Raw genomic sequence first — 20,918 nt, 5'->3', positions numbered from 1 at the left:
ATCTGGCCACATACCCACACTCTCACTTATCATTCTCGTGGTCGTGAAGCCATGCCAGTGGCAGAAGGTGGACAAACCTGCACAGGAAAGAAATTGCAAACAGATTACTACTACTGTTTGACAGATGTATTGGAAGACTACATATATATGCATATCATATGCATTACCTGGTTAGCCCATCCAAATCTTCAGTTCTTTTTCCATCTTTCTTGTAAGTACTAATACTGTCTTCAAAATGTGATATCTGTACATGTGTAGAACATACAGATAGTTCACTTACCATCTTCAAATGAGGTTTTACTCAGCATGTTGACAAGTTACCTAGCAGACTATACAACAAAATTTGAAAAATATCTGGCACTAGAAGGCATCGGGAGTGTCCCACACCTGTGCTTGAAATGTGATAATGACTTTTAGCAATGTAAATAACAGTGGCAGCTGCTAATGGGTTTACCTGACAAGTGATAATGACTCACTGTTGCACTGTACCTGCACATATTGTAAATTGATAATGTGATAATGACTTGCATTTCATTATTGCAAGGTTCTGCATGCTCATATAAAGTTGATAATTGCTGCACATGGCCTTTTGAGCAAACATTCATCACATTCCTGGTTCAGGTGTAATGGAAGAGTGAGTCATTATCGGTCAGGAAAAGACCAGAGTAATTCAGTAAAAGTTGTATAACTGATATATATCTGAGCCCTTCCTCTCACCTAAATTCTACACATGACTGACAAAGGCAGAATATTGTTCAAAATCAGTGTAAAATCTATGTAAAATCAGTAAAAACATATATCTCAGTAAGGCTTTCCTCTCACTCACACATCCGAGTTCATATCCCTCCATTAGACAGTAGATGAGAGTACAACAGTGTAGCAGAGCAGAGAACAGCAACAGTAATCCCCTTGCACAAAAGAAGCCCATCTGCCAACCCTGGGAGCTATAGACCCATAAGTCTAACCATCCTTAGCTGCAAGGCCATGGAAAGAATCATCATGGACCTTCTCAACTAGACCAGTTACCCGTGGCATAACACAAGGATCTCTGCTGGGCCCTGTACTGTTTGGAATCTATTTTCAGAAGTCCAGGTAAATATAGACATTGTGTGGCTTACTGAGTGTGTGATTGTAAAAGAATGTTGGTTATAATGCTATTAGAATGCATTCTGCTCATGATGTCTGGCAATACAGAGCCATCAGTCTTTCCACTGGAACTAATAAACAGTCAGTGTGCTGGTATTTTGGTAACAATTGTATCAGCCCACCTACCCATTTAGCAAATTGCAATAAATAAACAAACAAGCAAGAAAGCACATATAGATGTGCACTTCAGGCAATCCACCTCAGAAAAATTTGCAGTGACTTGCAAGCCTGTGTATATCAAGGGCATGGGTCATGTCCACTAACTTAGAGCTGTGTATATCGAGAACATGGGTCATGTCCTCTTTTCCCAAAGTATGATAGTTGTCTACTTAACCAACATGGCTGTTATAACATTGGAAAACAGTGACCTTCTTCAAGGAATAAATATTACACATGTATTTAATAATAATATTGTGTTTCCAAGAACTTACCATCAAATGAAAACCAAAGCCAAAAATTTTCTAGAAATTCCAGGGTCTATATTAGAACACCGAACATTTGAAACGTCGAGTGTTCTAATATCGACCCATTTTCAGCGAACTCTGAAAATATCGAAGAAACAGGAAACCGAATTCTTTCCAAGGGAAAGAATTTGGTTGTCCATTTCTGTTGCTTCGGTATTTTCAGCGCTCTGGTGGAAAGTTACGGCTCGGATTCAGGTAAGTGTAAGCTCTCCATTAGACCAGAACAATAATTGTGGATGAGAATGATCCATAAACTAATATGTCCAGCATCTTCACAATTCTCTCACCAAAGAAATCTCTCAAGTATGCAGTTTCCTCTCCCATGAGTAACAAAATGTCTTATCCTAATCAATGGCTTGTCCTGCTTCCTGTCTCTTACTCTCTGGTCAAGTGTGTGTGTGTGTGTGTGTGTGTGTGTGTGTGTGTGTGTGTGTGTGTGTGTGTGTGTGTGTGTGTGTCTGCTATATAGTTTCATAGATGTGTACTAGGCTAATGGCCCTGGAGCCTTTACAAGCCTAGCCCATAGAAGTACCCTGCCATCGTGCCACCTGACGTTAGTCTCCACCAAGAGGCCAGTTTCTAGTGATGTCCCACAAGGCTTGGTACTGGGGTCTCTCCAGTTTACAATATATTTCTCCAAAGTCAAGGCAAATGTCGAGGGCCTCTGGCTGAACAAATCTGCTGATGACTGCAAGCTGGGTGCAATCAATGAATACTCCAAAGATGTGGGCATTACCCAGGATAGTCTGACACAGACAAATAAATGGGGCTAGAAAAACAGCCTAAAATAAAACGCAAAAAGGCAAAACTACACTCTTTAGGATGACAACTTTCCCTGCGTATTACAACATCGATAACACCCCACTAAACGCAAACCCAGAGGTAAAGCACTTCGGAACTCAGTACAACAGTAACCTGAACTTTGACCATGTGTCCATAGCAGAGGGCATGACATCCAGATCTAAGGAGAGCACAGTCCCACTATACTCAGTCCTCATTAGACCAATAATGGACTATAATACACCCTTCTGCATGTACCAGACCAGGAATATGCGACAGCTGGAGTGACCACAGACGTTCCTCTAAAAAGAGTTATATACACATACACATATACATATATATATATACACACACACACACACACATACACACATACATATACATACATACATACACACATATACACACACAACATGTAAATGTCCTATGCAGATCAAAGTCATGTCCTTGTACTCCAGTTTCCTACAGACTACCGAGTGGCGATATGCGCAGCCTACAAGGCATTTCCAATCCAACTCTGATGGTTCGGTTACACATTTGCAAAACAGCACTAGAAATACCTGATCTAAGGATTGTAACCTCATCTGTAATAAACAAAACATGGAGGAGCAGGTATATGTCTCAGAAATTATCCCCTCTCTGACATACTCCCCATTCACGTGACACGGAGCTCTTCCCTAAGCCTATTCAAACTTAACTTGGACCAATGGATCGGAAATTGCAACTCCACAACTGGCTTGTCACTTGTGGCCCTTATGGACAGGGTAAATGCCATAAAGCAAAGACATATACTAAAGCTGTTCTAACTACGAGGCACTAATAATTGGGAAAACTGGGATACAAATGGCTAGACTTAAATATGCTCTAGGGCTGTTAACCTAGTAATCTTCTATGAAATGCAATTTGGACAAATGGGTGGGAAATCGCAAATTCACCATTGGCTTATTGCCTGTGCCCCTTATGGATGGGGGAGACTTGATGCCTTAAGGCACAGGCATATACCAAACCCTTCGTCATTGGGCACTGATAACTGGGAAAACTGCAGCGTGAAAGGCTAGGCTTTAAAGGGCTCTAGGACTTGTAACCTTGTAAAATCCTACAATCCTATGAAATACATATATCAATTCACAAATGAAAATGCACACACCACGCATTTACACAAGTACTTATAAAGTACGCAAACCATGCACGTATCTTCTACATATCTAATAAAAAACAATGCCAAAGAAAATGCACGGTAAATGGACCCAAAGAAATCATGATTAAACACCAAATTTAGACAACAAGTTGGGTGGGCATCAGTGAATCCGTATTTCATCGTAAGGAGGAAACACTCTTGGCAGAGAAACAACTGCCGTGAAATTACATACGACTAGATTACGACCAAAACAAGAAGTTCGATACGAATACTTGTTCAAAACAATAACCACACAAGTCACAAGATACTAATCACATTACAGAAGCATTAATGACAACCACAACGGGTCACGTTTCAGTTGTTACTCCAATCGCTACCAAACACATTTTAATTAACATTCCAGTATATACGGTGTCAAAACAATTCTTGAGTGGTATCTCAATCGTTTTCATCCAGAGAACAAAAGATGTTATAGAATAATTTTCTCCGAACCATGCACGCCCCATTTCACTCGGTACAAGCAAAGGGCACGACCTAAAACAGGACAACCTGGCCAAACCGAAAGCAATAACTTTGGAGAAAGACGACTTACAACATTTGCCACTACTTAGCTACAAATACAGTGTATTTACTCAAACTACTACAAACGCGGTTTAACACTTAAAATAACTAAGCAATGTAGTATTACTACGATACAAAACAAAGGGAAACCACTTCCACTGTTATTTCATACATTCGATTGTGAGTGACCTACAATTATTTCACAATGCATACCCCCCCCCCCTTCTACCAGTATCAGTTCCGCATACTATATTAAAAAGCATCTCCACTGAAGAAAACTGTCAATGCAACAAAAATACAGCCTTAGTCTCCTTAATAAAAAAATCCTTCTCGCCTCAGAATCTAGCCAAAATCGTAACCTAACAATTATCCCAAAATGCACTCCCTTCCATTGGTATCAATTCCGGTATATGATATAACAAATCTCAATTACAGCAAAAAATGCCAATACAGTAACAGTTCAGTTTCATTAATTTAAAAGGTCCTTCTTACGTCGGAGTCATCTGGCTAACCTGTGAAGGAACTAGGCCCTAAAGCCTTCATGTATGAAAGCATGTGGGTCATTGCAAGGGCACAGTGCTTTCCAGTACTGAGAACAAGTAAACTAGGACACCCCTACTTTACCCAATTCCATCTAATGAACATAAACCTTATTAAGCAAGCAGCTTCCTTTCTTGCACCAACCCGACTACCCATATCCATACAAGGGGGACCCTGTACTCCATACATTTTCAATAGCCGACATACCGGCTCCATTCACCTTACCTGCTGGCTGATAACTCCTGACCACAGTCCTCAAATTAGTCGAAGCGCAACGAATGACTGCCCTAAACATATGAAACCACTCATCTGCGCAAATAAAATGGGGAGTTTTTATAACCACTGTTACAAAAATATTTGCATTCTACACCCACTAATTTAGCACATCCCTAACAAAACACGATATAAAGGAGCAAGAAGCACTTCAGTACCTAGCACTTAGGTGGGAAAAAACACAGCAGCTTCTCAGACAATAAATTTAAAATCAGTTTCTTAAACATGGCAGAGGAACAAGATTATCTAACAATTCACCACAAAAATAAGACTACTTTGACCTAGGTTTTTGCTTCCGTTAATAGCACACAAACCGGTAAAGTGAACATAATACATGCTGTACACCTTAAGGAAGTTCACGCATTTTATTTAACCTCCTAAGCCAAACTATACATCCCTTACGTGCAGAACAATACAACTACAACATGTACAACTTCTGATCTATAAAATGACATGCAATTAACCTTCCGAAAGCATTAATTGGGTCACGATGACATATTTCAAGATGCCAACAGTTTCAAACACTAACAAATCAACTTTGGATTTGTGGTAGCATGCACTTACTTTTTTTAAATCAGACAAAAATTAAGATCGGCAGAAAACTACAGTAGCAATTCCATTACACTAAAATGCACCCTTCTGTAAAATCAAAAATTTTTTTTGCTCATTTCAAACTACACCACCATTAAAAGCACTCACTACCTATAAGCAACATTTCGCTGAAGATTAAGCTGGCCTACTACCGCCATGCAGTCAAAAGAAATTTCACTTACAAAAGGCTCCCCATCTAGAACAATTCATTGAATAAATGAAAGGATACCAACACCATGGTTTCATCTGCTTCTTCTTTTTCCTTAAAACAGCAAAAATCACGGATCCTTGGCGCTCCACACTAGATGTTGAATCAAGGCACTCAAGAGAATGTTGAAGTGCTTTAAAATGCTTTCATTTTAATTTTTTTGCTGTTTTAAGTAACTTGTATTTTCATTAGTTTGTTTTCTTCTTTTTCCTTCCCATCGTGTACTATAAAAACAGACTTAAGAGTTTAGTAGCTTAAAACAAAAGAAAATTAGGTTGGGGGTGGAGCAAGTGGTGGCTTGGATGGCAAGAATCCGATTGGCTGCCACCACTTGCTTTGCCAAAAACCTTTTACACGGAATTTGTAGCAAAAGTTTAATGTGAACTTAATGTAAAAACACACTGAATCGTAACTATATAATGTAATTTACATGTTCAGTTACGATTTCAGTCTGTTTTACATTAAGCTCAGCTACAAATCATCACTACAGTTTCTTGCGCTTCAGGAAGTGCTCGGGGGCAACAGCTTGAAATTAGTATCTTCTCATGGCGCGCTCGGTGTTAAGCAGACAGGCACCATGAGAAGGTACTCGGGGTTAATGAGTTAATTCCATATGCAAGACTGCATATGAGGAAACTACAGAGGTATCTAAAAAACCTGTGGTGTCAACATTCTCATGATCTAGAAGCAATGATTCCTATCATACCTTGCCTACGCCTAGAGTTCTTTTGGTGGGCAGAGGCCTGCCACCAAAACAAGGGACTACCTTTCACACCACCCCCTGCCACCCAAACCTTAACAACAGACACATGAGACTATGCATGGGGGGCTCACCTGGCAGGGAAGTGCATTCAGGGCAAATGGAACCAAAGTCAAATGCACCTGCGTATCAATCAAAAAGAAATGTTAGCTGTACAGAATGCTCTGACAGCCTTCAAGGACTACATTCTTCCAGGACAACTAATGGTAAAAACAGACATCACCACTGTTATGTGGTACATAAACAAGATGGGGGATAGACATTCCTACCCCCTCTGCAGTCTAGCTATGGCATTGTGGAACACAGCCTTGAGCTATCAAGTGCACCTACAAGCTCAATTCCTGCCAGGAAAATTAAATACACTGGCAAACGGACTAAGCAGAAACCTCATTGACCCACACGAGTGAAAACTGGAACCAAAGATTTTCAACATGTTGACAAGCAAATGGGCAGAGCCAGATATAGACCTGTTTGCCTCTCCCCAGAACTACCTATTGGACAAATTTTGCACAAGGACTCCCCACAAACAAGCCTGGAAAGTGGATGGTCTGTCCTTCAGCTGGAAAAACCTATCAGTCTATGCCTTCCCCCCTCTGTCTCTGCTTTCTAAAGTACTACTAAAAATCAAACAGGACAAATCAAGGATGCTTTAGATTGCTCCAGAATGGCCGTGCCAGCAGTGGTACCCCCTCCTGTGCAGCTTGTCATGGTTATCCCCATGGCACCTGCCTCAGACTCCTTTCCTGTTGTCTCAGCAGGACAGCCAGATTTTGCACCCTCAGCTTCTAACACTGAGCCTTGCAGCCTGGCTAATTACATAATCTCTCCTTTACCATCCCTCATTAAACCTGTGATGGATATCATTTTAGAGGCAAGGAGGCCTAGTACTAGAAAATCTTTTGCTGGAAAATGGAAAAGATTCTGTGCCTGGAACCAATCTCAAGGGATGAGCACAGCATCACCCAGTTTACCTCAGATTTTACAATACTTAACTGAGATGCTTCACTAGGGCCTGTCTTTTTCCTCCATTAGAATCCACGCCTCAGCCATTTCAGCTCATTATAACACAGAACCTTCCCTCTTCTCTCATCCACTGCTCAAGCAGTTCCTCAGAGGGGCCATAGATTTGAGACCACCCAGGAGAGCTCCAACCCCAGCCTGGGACATTAACTTTGTTTTGGAGAAACTCACTCTACCTCCTTTCAAGCCAGCTGCTACTGCAGACTTAAAATTTCTTTCACAGAAAACAGCTTTCCTTTTAGCAATCACTTCAGCTAGAAGGGTATCTGAATTACAGGCCCTTTCTTTCACGGAAAACAGCTTTCTTGTTAGCAATCACTTCAGCTAGAAGGGTATCTGAATTACAGGCCCTTATGGCAGTGGAGCCTTTCATCATCTTTCATGTGGACAGGGTGTCCCTCAGAACCAATCCAACCTTCATGCCCAAGGTGGTATCCAGTGTGGCTCTTAATCAGTCCATTCATTAGCCAACCTTCTTTCCCAATCCACAGAACAAAGGGGAACGGATGCTGCATTCTTAGATGTGCACAGACAACTTAGATTCTACTTGGACAGGACTAAACCTTAAAGGAAATCTGAACAACTGCTGGTGTCATTTGCTGCAGGGGCAGAGCGGAAGGCTACTTCAAAGCAAACCATTTCTAAATGGATAAGCCATTGCATTAATTTCTGCTATAAGCACCATGGAAAACCTATCCCCCCAGGGGATCAGACCTCACTCCATCAGGGCTGCATCTACCTCTACAGTCATTCTCAGAGGCGTCCCTACCAGGGACATCCTAGAAGCTGCTACCTGGAGTTCTGTACATACTTTCACCAAGCATTATCATTTGCCAATTTTCTCCAAATCCAGAGCTGGCTTTGCCACTGCAGTCTTGCAGGGCCTTATAGCTGGTCCTAATGCTATCTAAATTCCTCTTCCCTACGATACCTTTGGGAATCTACCCAAATGTAATGACTGCAACAGTGAAACACGAAGAACATAGTACAGTTGTGTACACTTACCATAAATGTAGATGTTTGAGTGTATTCACTGTTGCAGTCCTGGTTACCCTCCCTCCAGCCCCCTAACTTCTTTTGGATATACCGCTCCTTTCCTTTACTATGCTTAAAAGCCTTTTTGGTGTTTTTGCTTTTTTGTTGGAGGTATATCATTGTATTTTTTTATTTAATTGCTTCCCATTAGGGGGGCACCTGACATCTGAGGCAAGAAAAATTGATGTAATGGTGTCGGCTGCATGTTTTATACATCTGACGACCTGACGTCATGGAAGAAGTGACAGCAACTGACGCAGGACCCAAGACTTTGTTAATCAGGCCGACTAAGGGCTACCTGCAAGCAGATAACCCAAATGTAATGACTGCAACAGTGAATACACTCAAACATCTACATATATGGTAAGTGTACACAACTGTACTTTACCAACACCAAGCGGGTGGCCAGATCTACCCCCAAATCAACAGGCAGAAGCCCAAAAGCAAGTACTTTCTCTCCTAAGCATAGAGACTATTCAGCTGGTACCAGAAGAGGAAAAGGGACAAGGTTTCTACTCCAGACATTTCCTGGTACCCAGAAAGGATAATTCATGGAAGTCCTATCCTGGACCTGTCTACTCTAAACATCTTTTTGGTAATTCCAAAATTCAAGATGCTGACTCTTCACCAGTTGCTTCCCATGCTAGGCAAAGATGCCTGGTTGGCAACACTAGATGTAAAGGAAGCATACCTGCACATCCCAATCAGGGAATCTTGCAGAAGATACCTACACTTCAAAGCAGGCTACAAGCACTATCAGTTCTCTGCACTGCCTTTTGGCTTATCTACTGCGCCCAGGGTATTCACAAAGTGCCTAACTCCAGTCATTGCATTTTGCAGGCAAAGAAATATTCAAATATACCCATACCTGGACGATTGTCTTATTCAAGCAGAAAGCCAGGACATACTTTTTAATCATCTAGCCTTTGTACAAAGGATGCTAACTTGTCTGGGGTACACCATAAAAGAACAGAAATCACACTTGGCACCCTGTCAACAAATTATATTCCTGGGAGCAAGCTTGAATACAACTTCCCAGATGGCTTTCCTCATGCCAGAGAAACAAATTCATTTGACTACCTGCTTCAAACTAGTGGCCACAAAAACCCTGCTATCCGCAAGGCAAATACTACAAGCCTTGGGGTTCATTGCCGCCTGCATTCTTCTAATTCCACATGCAAGACTGCATATGAGGAAACTACAATGGTATCTAAAAAGCCTATGGTGTCAGCATTCTCAGGATCTTGAAGCAATGATTCCTATCATACCTTGCCTACACCTAGAGTTCCTGTGGTGGGCAGAGGCTTGCCACCAAAACAAGGGACTACCATTCACAATACCCCTGCCACCCAAACCCTAACAGATGCATCAGGCTATACATGGGGAGCTCACCTGGCAGGGAAGTACATTCAGGGCAAATGGAACCCAAGTCAAATGGACCTGCATATCAATCAGAAAGAAATGTTAGCTGTACAGAATGCTCTGACAGCCTTCAAGGGTCACATTTTTAAATGACAATTAATGGTAAAGCCGGACAATGCCACTTTTATGTGGTACATAAACAAGCAGGGGGGTACACATTCTTACTCCCTCTGCAGATGGGCCATGGCACTGTGGAACACAGCCTTGAGCTACCAAGTACATCTACAAGCTCAATCCCTGCCAGGAAAACTAAATACTCTGGCAGACGGACTAAGCAGAAACCTCATGGACCCACACGAGTGCAAACTGGAACCAAGGATTTTCAACATGTTGACAAACAAATGGGGGAGCCCAGATATAGACCTGTTTGCCTCCCCCCAGAACTATCAATTGGACAAATTTTGCACAAGGACTCCCCACAAACAAGCCTGGAAAGTTGATGCTCTGTCCTTCAGCTGGAAAAAGACTATAAGTTTATGCCTTTCCTCCTCTGCCTCTGCTCTCCAAAGTGCCACTAAAGATCAAACAAGACAAACAGAGGATGATTTTGATTGCACCAGACTGGTGTACCCCCTTCTGCATAGTGTGTCAGTGTTGGCCCCATGGCACCTGCCTCAGATTCCTGCCCTGTTGTCTCAGCAGGAGAAACAGATTCTGCACCCTCAGCTGCAAACACTGAACCTAGCAGCCTGGCTAATTACGTAATCTCTCCTTTACCATCTCTCAGTAAACCAATGATGGCTATCATCTTAGAGGCAAGGAGGCCTAGTACTTGGAAATCTTATGCTGAAAAATGGAAGATTCTGTGCCTGGAACCAATCTCAAGGGATGAGCACAGCTGTGCCCAATTTACCTCAGGTTTTACAATACTTAACTGAGATGCTTCACAAGGGCCTGTCTTTCTCCTCCATCAAATTTCACGCCTCAGCCATTTCAGCTCATTATAACACAGAACCTCTCCTCTTCTCTCATCCACTGCTCAAGCAGTTCCTCAGAGGGACCAAAAATTTAAGACCACCCAGGAGAGCTCCAACTCCAGCCTGGGACCTTAACTTTGTATTGGAGAAACTCACTCTTCCTCCTTTCAAGCCAGCTGCTACTGCAGATTTAAAATTATTTTCTTGGAAAATAGCTTTCCTCTTAGCAATTGCTTCAGCAAGAAGGTTATCTGAATTACAGGCCCTTATGGCAGTGGAGCCTTTCATCATCTTTCATGTGGACAGGGTGTCCCTCAGGACCAGTCCCTCTTTCATGCCCAAGGTGGTATTCAGTGTGGCCCTTATCAGTTCATTCATCTGCCAACCTTCTTTCCTAATCCACAGAACAAAGGGGAATGGATACTGCACTCCTTAAATGTGCATGGACAACTTAGGTTCTACTTGGACAGGACTAAACCTCAAAGGAAATCTGAACAACTGCTGGTGGCATTTGCTGCAGGGGCAGAGGGGAAGGCTATTTCAAAGCAAACTATTTCTAAATGGATAGGCCATTGCATTAATTTCTGCTATAAGCACCATGGAAAACCTATTCCACAGGGGATCAGACCCCACTCTACCAGGACTGCATCTACCTCTACAGCCTTTCTCAGAGGCGTCCCTACCAGGGACATCCTAGAAGCTGCCACCTGGAGTTCTGTACATACTTTCACCAAGCATTACCATCTGCCAATTTTCTCTAAATCCAGAGCTGGCTTTGCCACTGCAGTCTTGCAGGGCCTTATTGCTGGTCCTAATGCTATCTAAATTCCTCCTCCCATCCTTAGCTTTGTGAATCAACCCAATTGTGATGACTGCAACAGTGAAACCTGAAGAAAATAGTACAGTTGTGTACACTTGCCGTAAATGTATATATTCAAGAGTATTCACTGATGCAGTCCTGGTTACCCTCCCTCCAGCCCCCTTACTTCTTTTGGCTATACCTCTATTCTCCATTACTATGCTTAAAAGCTTTTTGGTGTATTTGCTTTTTTGTTGGAGGTATAACCTTATATTTTTATATATTGAATTGCGTCTCATTAGGGGGCACCTGACATCTGGGGCAAGAAAAACTGATGTAATGGCGTCGGCTGCATGTTTTATACACCTGACGACCTGATGTCATGGAAGAAGAGACCGCAACCAACGCAGGACCCAAGACTTTGTTCATAGGTTCATACTAGGCTATCTGCCCAAGGGCATTTATAAGCCTAGCCCATAGTTATTTGGCTTTCGCCACCCCTTTAGTTTGAATAAAACTATGCCTATTATTTTGTTGTGCCTCTGTCAAGCAGTGACACTGAAGTAATCCCTGGGGTATATCTGTGATCCCCCATCCATTGGTCAAGATTCCTCTTGAACAAGGCCAGCGAGGTGCTCTGCCTCACATGTACTGGGATTTTGTTCCACAGCATAGGGAGTCTCTGGGTGATGAATCTGTCCCTCCAGCATGTTCTATTAATAACCGTGTCAAGGTTTAAGTCTCTCGCCCTTGTGGTTCTGAGGGATCTAGATTTTTTGAGGTGAAGCATATTCATCAAATCAGGGTTTGACATGGCCTTATATGTCAGGCACAGGTCACCTCTGAGCAAGCGGTATGAGACTGAATAGAGGTGGAGTTCTTTCAGTCGGGCAGCATAAGACATATTTTTGAGACCCTTTATCCTTTTGGTGAGGAACTTTGGGGCCTTTCCAGCTGCTGCAGGTGTCGGGTCAGATACATTCGGAATGGGGCATTGTACTCAATCATAGGTCTAATGAGTGATGAGTACAGGGGGACGATGACCTCCCTTGATCTAGATGTGAATCCCTTCATGATCAGGTGGGCAATGTAGAAGGTTTTCCTAACTACTTTAGCAACATAAGTGTCAAACGAAAGGCTACTGTCAACCTGGGTCCCCAGATCCCTGATGACTTCTTCTGTGCTCAGTGGATTGCCACCTATATGGTAGCTAGGGGTAACCTTGTTTTCTCCCGAAGGGTATGACTATGCATTTCTTGGCATTTAACTTTAGGCCATGGCTCTGGCACCAGTTATCCGTTTCTGTGAGGCCCTTCTGAAGGATATCTGTGTCAGATGTGTTTTCGACTATGGCGCCCAGTTTGCAGTCATCTGCAAACTTTGTCAGCCATAACCCTCCTGTGTTTGCTTGCACTTCAGAAAAGTAGATGCTGAACAAGAGTGGACCCAGGACTGAGCCCTGTGGGACACCACTTGTGACAGGCTTTGAGTCTGACATGGCTCCAGCAACTCTGACCCTGTGGGTTCTGTCACTTAGCCAGTTTGCAACCCATCTTGTGATGTATGGGTTTACATTCAAGCTGATGAGTTTTTCAATGATACCTGAGTGGGGTATTGTGTCGAAGGCCTTTGCCAGGTCAAGGTAGGCTGTATGGACTGCCTTTCCCTCATCAATGGCCTTGGTGACTGTCTTGAAGAAGTTAACCAAGTTTAAAAGGCATGATCTGCCTTTGACAAAGCCAAACTGGGTTGGATCCAAAGTCTGCAAGTTCCCTATGTCTTTATTTATGAGTTCCATTATGATCCTCTCCATGGCTTTGCAGATAAGGCTTGTCAAGCTAATGGGACGGTAATTTCCAGGGTCGGTGGAGGCACCGCCCTTGTGAAGTGGGACCACAGTCGCCGTGCGACTGAAGCTACTGCAAGCAGATAACCCAAATGTGATGATTGCAACAGTGAATACACTTGAACATCTACTTTTATGGTAAGTATACACAACTGTACTTTTTTGCAGCTCTGATTTCAGGTCCCACAGTCCTTACCCACCAAAAAATGTTATCAGTGTTTATATGTTCCGTTCAGCTTGAACTCATGGTTTGCTGTTTATTTTCTTGTCTGAAGAAGTAACGTGTATTTTATAGACAGTGATTTATTGTGCATCCAGTTTGAAATTATATGGTCTTCAGTGAGGCTCCCAGGTTGTTGCAAAACACACACACGCTTAATCGGGAGCACTGATTTATTTATTTATTTATGAGCATGGCATATTTATGCATCAGTAGTATGTTTGCTATCTACTTTACTTTACAAAGTTGCTAAAACTTTGCAGAAAGCCCAATGTTTGCTTGCAAATTATTGCTCAGATATACTGCTGATGTTAAAGAACTGTTTGGTTAATTTAAATACCATGTTTTTTTTTTTAATTTCAGTATAACATGGATAAAGCTATTGTGGACAGTGGTACAACTCTTCTGCGTTTACCTGAAAAAGTCTTCATAGCCATCGTGGAGGCCATTACAAGAATATCTCCAGTAGGTAGTACTTTACCTTATTTTGACATGTCATAGCTATTGATAGATTTCACTTTGTGGGACTCTCCTCAGTGGGTAGTACACTTGATATGCAGCCTTTTGTACACCCTTTCATGCAACTGTTCTTAAAATGTCATGCTCCCATGGTCTAATTTGCACTCCATTTAGCCTATCAACCTATCTTTGTGGCTGATATTTCTGAGACATATTTAAGCTCTTAAAGTACTTGCATATCTAATATTTAAGCTCTTAGAGAACTTGCATATCTAAAACAATAAAACACTTCCAAAACAATGCAGAAGGCTCCCTAGGTTTAGACATCCTGTCTCTTTGCTGCATTGAAACCATCTTTTATGATACAGTTGTAAAACAATTTAATTTCAACTATTTTCTTAAAATTTTGCAAGTTAACCCTCTTATGTTCTAGTTTCCACTGTTAAAATAAATACATTTACACAGTTACACTAGTAATAATATGCATTTCTGTTCTTTTCCAGTAGGGTACACTGTTGATATATCTCCCAGGCTCAGCACTGCCCAAACCCTGTTCAATACACACTTCTGTACCAGCAGTTTGATGTGCACTTAATGTACAGTTCTAATACAATTGTAACACAAGCATATGAATCATGTTGATATTCACAAATGACATATAATTATTTAAAAAATTCCAGATAGCTGGGCTGGCACTATCTCCTTCTATCACACATCTATATAAATCATCTTAATATTCACAAATGGCATATAATTATTTACAAAATTCCAGATAGCTGGGCCGGCAGTATCTCCTTTTGTTACATCTACCAACATCTAACAAAAAACACTTCTCCTTGGTGGCCTCAACATTGACTGGTCCAAACCCCCAACCATTAACATTTGATTCAGCACTAACATTTTGTAATTGGAATTCCTTAAAAATGCTGCCACTGGATGAAGCCAGTGAAGTCTTTAAACAAAGCTTTTCAGTATACTAAATTGACTGTATCAACCCTACCCCACATACACACCCCCAAGAAGGAAAAATTGCAGACTAAATCCAGCCCCTTGGCTGCCCCAAAAAAGTAAGAGGAAGAATTCATGAAAAATAGGGAGAAAGCCTGGAAGACATGTCATAAACTTAAAACAGAAGAAAGCTTACAAAATTTCAGAAACTAACATAAAACTTCACAAAAAAAATCTGCTACTACTGTTAGCAAACTTGCTAAAAGAACCCACAAGTGTTCTGGACAACTATTCATAGTTTTCTTTATCCTGGCCACTCATCTCAACCTTTTCCTTTTTTAGGACATTCCATTACAGACATACCAAACAGTTATAATACCCACTTCATCCAGTCGTCTTACAAATTAAAAACAGCTCCAAACATAGTACATCTACCCTCTCTAGCAATCCACCTCCCATGCAAGCAACTCTTCCCTCAGACTACTTTCCACTGCAATGAAAATGTATCTGTATAAAGTTATAGACAGTTAACATCACCACAGACAATCCACCAACAGAATATCTCAAGTTGCTGTCTCAGTCCCTTACAGTACTGATAAATAGGTCTAAACAAGAGTCCCATGTCCTATGTGTCTGGAAAAAAGTCTACATAATATCCTTACATAAGGGTGAACCATCTGTAAAATATTTAAATTGCAGATCCATTGCCATACTTTTCCCATATTCAAAATTCTGGAAGAATGCCTACATGCAGAGCTACTTGAGTAAATCATGGCTAATAATCTACTCTCTCCCCCTTGCTCTCAACACGGATTTCCTCTTAATCACTGTACATTAACTGTAATACATTTCACAGTCATTGTTTGCAAAAGCAGCAATTGTCAGTTTAGTCTCCTTCCCACTTCTGCCCCTATCAAAAGCTTTTAATAATGCTATTCACCATAAGTTCCTGTAAAATCTTTCCTCCCTTTGCCTCTCCCCTAATGATCTCTACTGTTTCCACAACTATTTAACTGGCAGATACCAAGCAGTTAAATGCAAAAATAATTTTTCTTCCAGTCACTGTAGGAGTTCCAGAGGAATTCATACCAGGTCCATTACTGTTAAATTTCTTTAAAATGACTTGCACACCTCTGCTAAACATGGTACCTTCATACAATATGCAGATGATTTGACACTCATCTGTTCTGCCCCCACCCCCCATCTAAATGACTGACAAAACTTAACACAGTAGTCCTTTTCATCCATTGACACCTGGCTGGTCAGCTCCCAACTCCTACTTTACCCGAAAAAAACTAAAATGATCTTATCCACCCTCAGTCTCAACAGATACCATTTTTTTCTCTCTTCATCTGACAAAATAAAAATAAGACTTGGTCACAGGCATCAAACTCTTAGCCATCAGTTAAAAAAGTACACAAAAACTTTAGTTGCTGTATAGAAGCAAAGTTTTTCTCTCAGACAGGATGAGGGAAATGATATACAAAATCTGCCATGCTAGTCTTGTCTTCACATGATTGCAAAAACCACAGGGATCATAATAAATTGCCAGTAACATTTTGTGTAATTCCTGGAAAATGTTCCTCACTGAAAAACTTACTCAAGTCGCACTGTTCTAACAGAATGATCCAACGACAAAATATTACTTACAATTACCCATTACAATAACACTGCAGGAGATACCCTACACTTTTTATCAGATGTTTAAAATTTGGAATTGTATCCCTCCCCCACTTAGACAAATGAATATCTTCATATCTTCAACAAAACCTAACCCAACACCTTACTCAAACATGCCTCTTTCAATATGCATTCCCTGGCTAAATCTGAAAAACTCTCTCTCACCTCCCTTCCTCCTGCATTTCTCTCATCTGGTCATCTCCACAGATGGACAGCGACCATTACCCTAAGTGGTTACCACAGCTTATGTACTAACGTGTAAACCCATAACAACAATATCTAAAATAAAGCATCTCTTGCTCACTTTTTAATGCTCAGTGTGTAACACACAAACTACATGTCTGCATGTAATATGCACATATTCCTAGTTTTGTAAATAATGTGCATAATGTCCAAGTTTTGCATACAGTATTCAAACTTCCAAGTACGGTGTATAGCATGTTCTACCTGTTGTACAGGTAATGTACAATCACTACTCTCTTAGATGATGCACTATTGTCCTCTAAATGTTACCTTACATGTGATGTCAACACACAATTTATAAAACTAATGTAATTTTCTCTTTTACTGTTGTAATTGCTTGTGTAATTTCATAGTATTGTCTTGTATTCATACTGCCAGGGCCTCAACTGAAAATGGGTTATTTTTGCTCATTCAGATTGCCACAGTTAAGAAACGCAAATAAATATATAAAAAAATGGTGACATTTGTTAAAATGCATTGAGTCCTTGTATGACCTTTGATACAGTAGATGTTCGCTCTGAGCTGGCATGCACAATATATATCCTGTAGCTGTTGTCTGGCTTGCAAAAGTTGAAGCAAATTATTTTTCTGCTTATGAGCAAAAAGAGACCATATTAAAATGGGTGTAATAGGCTGAAAGGAAACTTTCCTGAAAGACACCCCACAATTTTTGTGAGCAGGATTTCTTGGTAGAGAGCAGGTGACAGAGAGGCAGTTTTGACTAAAATGCAACAGTATCACGTAAGGAGAATTACATTTTGCTTTATATACCATGTATACTTTAAAATATTTTATCCACAAGGTGCAAATATGTTCTAGGAGACTGCAGTCGAGAAAGTGAAGAAGTGAGACTTGCATGGAAATGTAGAAGTAGAATAATCGGAGTTGTCTTAGGGTATGGAGGTGCAGGAAAGTAAGGAAAGCACAGACTGGCAGATGAGTAAAATACACCATTTCCTGTTTTGAGGCAGCTTTATTCAGCAGAGAAAAGGCAGTGGTTTCTCAGAGGCCAGGAGAGCCAAGTTATATTAGTGAGAAATTAAACATATGCATGCATACGTTAAAGAAAACACATTTTATTAACATTTTTTTTTCATTTACCTACATTACATATATGTTTTCTTTCTTTATAACAACTCTCATTTAGTCCAGCATTACATAAATTGCTAAATTCCAGAATTGGATGATCATTCATGAATTAATAGTAGCCATACATTGGAATATTTAATGGGTTGAGGGAGGTGATACTTGCAATGGAAATCTTTTACAGAAAAGGACTGTTTAGTGCGAATACAGTTCATTTGATTTTGAGACAAATAAATTAAAGGGGATAAAGTGTTGGGGTACATTATGTAGCATTCCCAGCATTTATTCTTTTTGCAAGAAAATTGTATGTCAAGAATGAAACATGGTAATTTGCCCAAATTTGGTTATAATGCAATGTATGCTGCCTCACTGGAGAGGACCAGGCAGAAGGTTGTGGGAGTTTTTGATAGTCCCAAGACACCATTTTTTTGGGTACAGGCTGTTTTGGCTCATGTAAAGGGGAAGGTACATTGCTGTGAAAGGCAAGTTGGAAGGTAGAATTATAATAGTCAGTTTGTTGTACTTTCTCGAGTAAATTTAATTTGAGAATTTATTGACATGGCTAATGGTATTTTAGGAGGACATGGTAAAGTTTGCAGATTTTAATACAGTAGCATAAACCTGGGACAGCCATTGTAGTCCTCATTACTTGAAACTCCAGATAATGGCTTTTCTTCTTAGTAAAGTAATAAATATGATGCTTCTGGATAACTTTGCAGTCACGTCTGGATTGCATTTTACATTTTATTCCAGAATCTGCAGTAGATGCTCAAATTTGGAGTAGGTTTTGTCTATCAAAAGAAGATGTACATATGATAGTATATTCTGAAAGCCTACCAGCAGTTTTGTTTGACCATGCCCCTATAGTGTTAGAAATCAACTTAGACTTGAGAATGAAAAGGAACATTGGAGGTTTAGCAACAGCTTTTGTAGTGCCACTAATTTTGTTGAATGGTATTGGAAAAAGATTGAAAAAGAATCTGAGGAGTTTTACAAAATGATTGACAAAGTTTGAGACAGTTTTTGAAATGGTCTTTAGGCTAAATTAAAGGGTTATACCTATAGAAAATGTATTTTTAGCAAGCATGCTTTGAAGGAATGGCAGAATTGTGTTGTTGATACTTGTCAGGTGAGAGGTGTACGTGGTATTGAGAATGATAATCAGAAGGACCAACTGGAGTAGTTACAAGGGAGAAGGCTATTAAGAGGAGGGCTGTCCCAAAGAGTTTCTTACGGAATTCTCCAGATCACTATATTATTAGCAGCATGGGTAAGGTAAGTAAAGTTAGAGTGGTAAAACAACTTAAGTTCCCAGCTGGGGGAGGGAAATGGAGAAAATTCCAGAAGTAGTATTGTTATCTTTCATGTTTATTATGCCTGACTTTATATGGATTATGGAAGATCTACAAAATAATTATTGTACCAAGACGAGCTTATAGGGGGTACCAAGGAGCTGTACTGGTCAGAAATGTAGGTGAAAACCTCAGAGAGTCCACTTCATTTGGATAAACTTAAACAAGGGATTAGAAATCTCCCTTGGGATAAAACCACTAAATGTATTGGATGCTATCAATTAATTATGTTCTTGGTGAGTATCATCCTCCAAGAAAGAGTCTATGTCATTAGTTCTGAAAGAAGGATCTTTTATTACCTGCATCATATAGATGTATCTCAGTTTTGAATCAGGATTATGAATGTATTATGTACTTGTTGGTATTTCGGCTGTGGATGATGGTCAGAATAGTGCATATAGTCAGTGTGGTTCTATTCCTTATAGACAGACATGTAGAACCCTTTCTGGTCCCCCACACCACGACTTCTCTAAGCCCCTCACCATGTATATGGATGCCTCTGAGCTGAGTTGGGAGTAGTCCTCACCCATGGCGTTAATCAAGAAGACAGCCCAGTTTACTTTAGTAAGGAGACTGAACAAGGCAGAAAGCTGATACTCCAGCACTGAAAGGGAATGCTTAGGGGTAAAATTGGTGCTAAGATCCTTCCAGCACTACTTGATAGGCATGGAATTCTTAGTGTTCACAAATCATGCCCCCCCCCATCCTGCGGCTTCACTAGCAAAAGAAGGGCAATGTTAAGATTCACCAATATGTTCCGGTCTTGCAGCTGTTCTGCTTTAAGGTCCATCACCGAATGCCCTGGTATACAGTACTGCATTTTGGTACTGCCCTGGTATGCAGTACCACAATGCAGACAGTCTGTTTAGAATTCACAGACATTTCCAATGGTTGGAAGTTATTTGGGGGGGGGGGTCATCTATTACATTATAGGATAGCAGCACCAGGAAAGTATAGCAAGTGGTATCACTAGGTGTAAGGATATTTGTTAAGCACCTACAGCCCAGACAAATGTTTTGGGAGTTATGCAAGTAATACTTTGGTATTAGGCTATAGCGGGATGTTTTGGATGGCTGGCCCTTTATTCAGCTATCTTTTAGGAAAGGTAATTAAGCACAGAGGGAGGTAGCTGCCCATATAAGCTAAGGCCACAGAAAAGTGGCAAAAGTTGTAGAATCAAGGGGAATTGTGAAGTTAGTTCTGGAGGAGATTAGAGGATCAGTAGAGAGCGAGTGGTTCACAGTAGTTACTGGCTGGAGAGTCAGGAACCCAACTGTTTAGAGTTTGGACTCCACATGCCCTCTCGTAGAGGAGCATTCAGCTCATGTAAGGAGATGTTATTTAAGAATTATTTTTACTGAAGAGTTCTGTTGCAATAGTCCTTGGCTGCCAGAAAATGTCTGCTCCTCTGTTCAAGCCAGAGTAATAGA

At 40.8% G+C, this 20,918-nt stretch overlaps 1 protein-coding gene across 2 annotated transcripts in view; it reads left to right on the top strand.

Moving 5' to 3' along the window:
• BACE2 (beta-secretase 2) overlaps positions 1 to 20,918 on the top strand; it is a 1,024,906-nt gene that overhangs the window by 733,473 nt on the left and 270,515 nt on the right. For both annotated transcript variants that reach the window (XM_044071568.1, XM_044071569.1), the window contains exon 6: positions 14,084 to 14,185. In XM_044071568.1, the coding sequence (XP_043927503.1) occupies positions 14,084 to 14,185 (102 nt within the window). The remainder of the gene's footprint in view (positions 1 to 14,083; positions 14,186 to 20,918) is intronic.

Source organism: Protopterus annectens, chromosome 5.part0, assembly GCF_019279795.1.
Source record: "Protopterus annectens isolate FY-2018-M chromosome 5.part0, PAN1.0, whole genome shotgun sequence".
Lineage (NCBI taxonomy): Eukaryota > Metazoa > Chordata > Ceratodontiformes > Protopteridae > Protopterus > Protopterus annectens.
The sequence above is the reverse complement of the archived record's forward strand: the minus strand, read 5'-3'. Positions and strand labels throughout refer to the sequence as shown.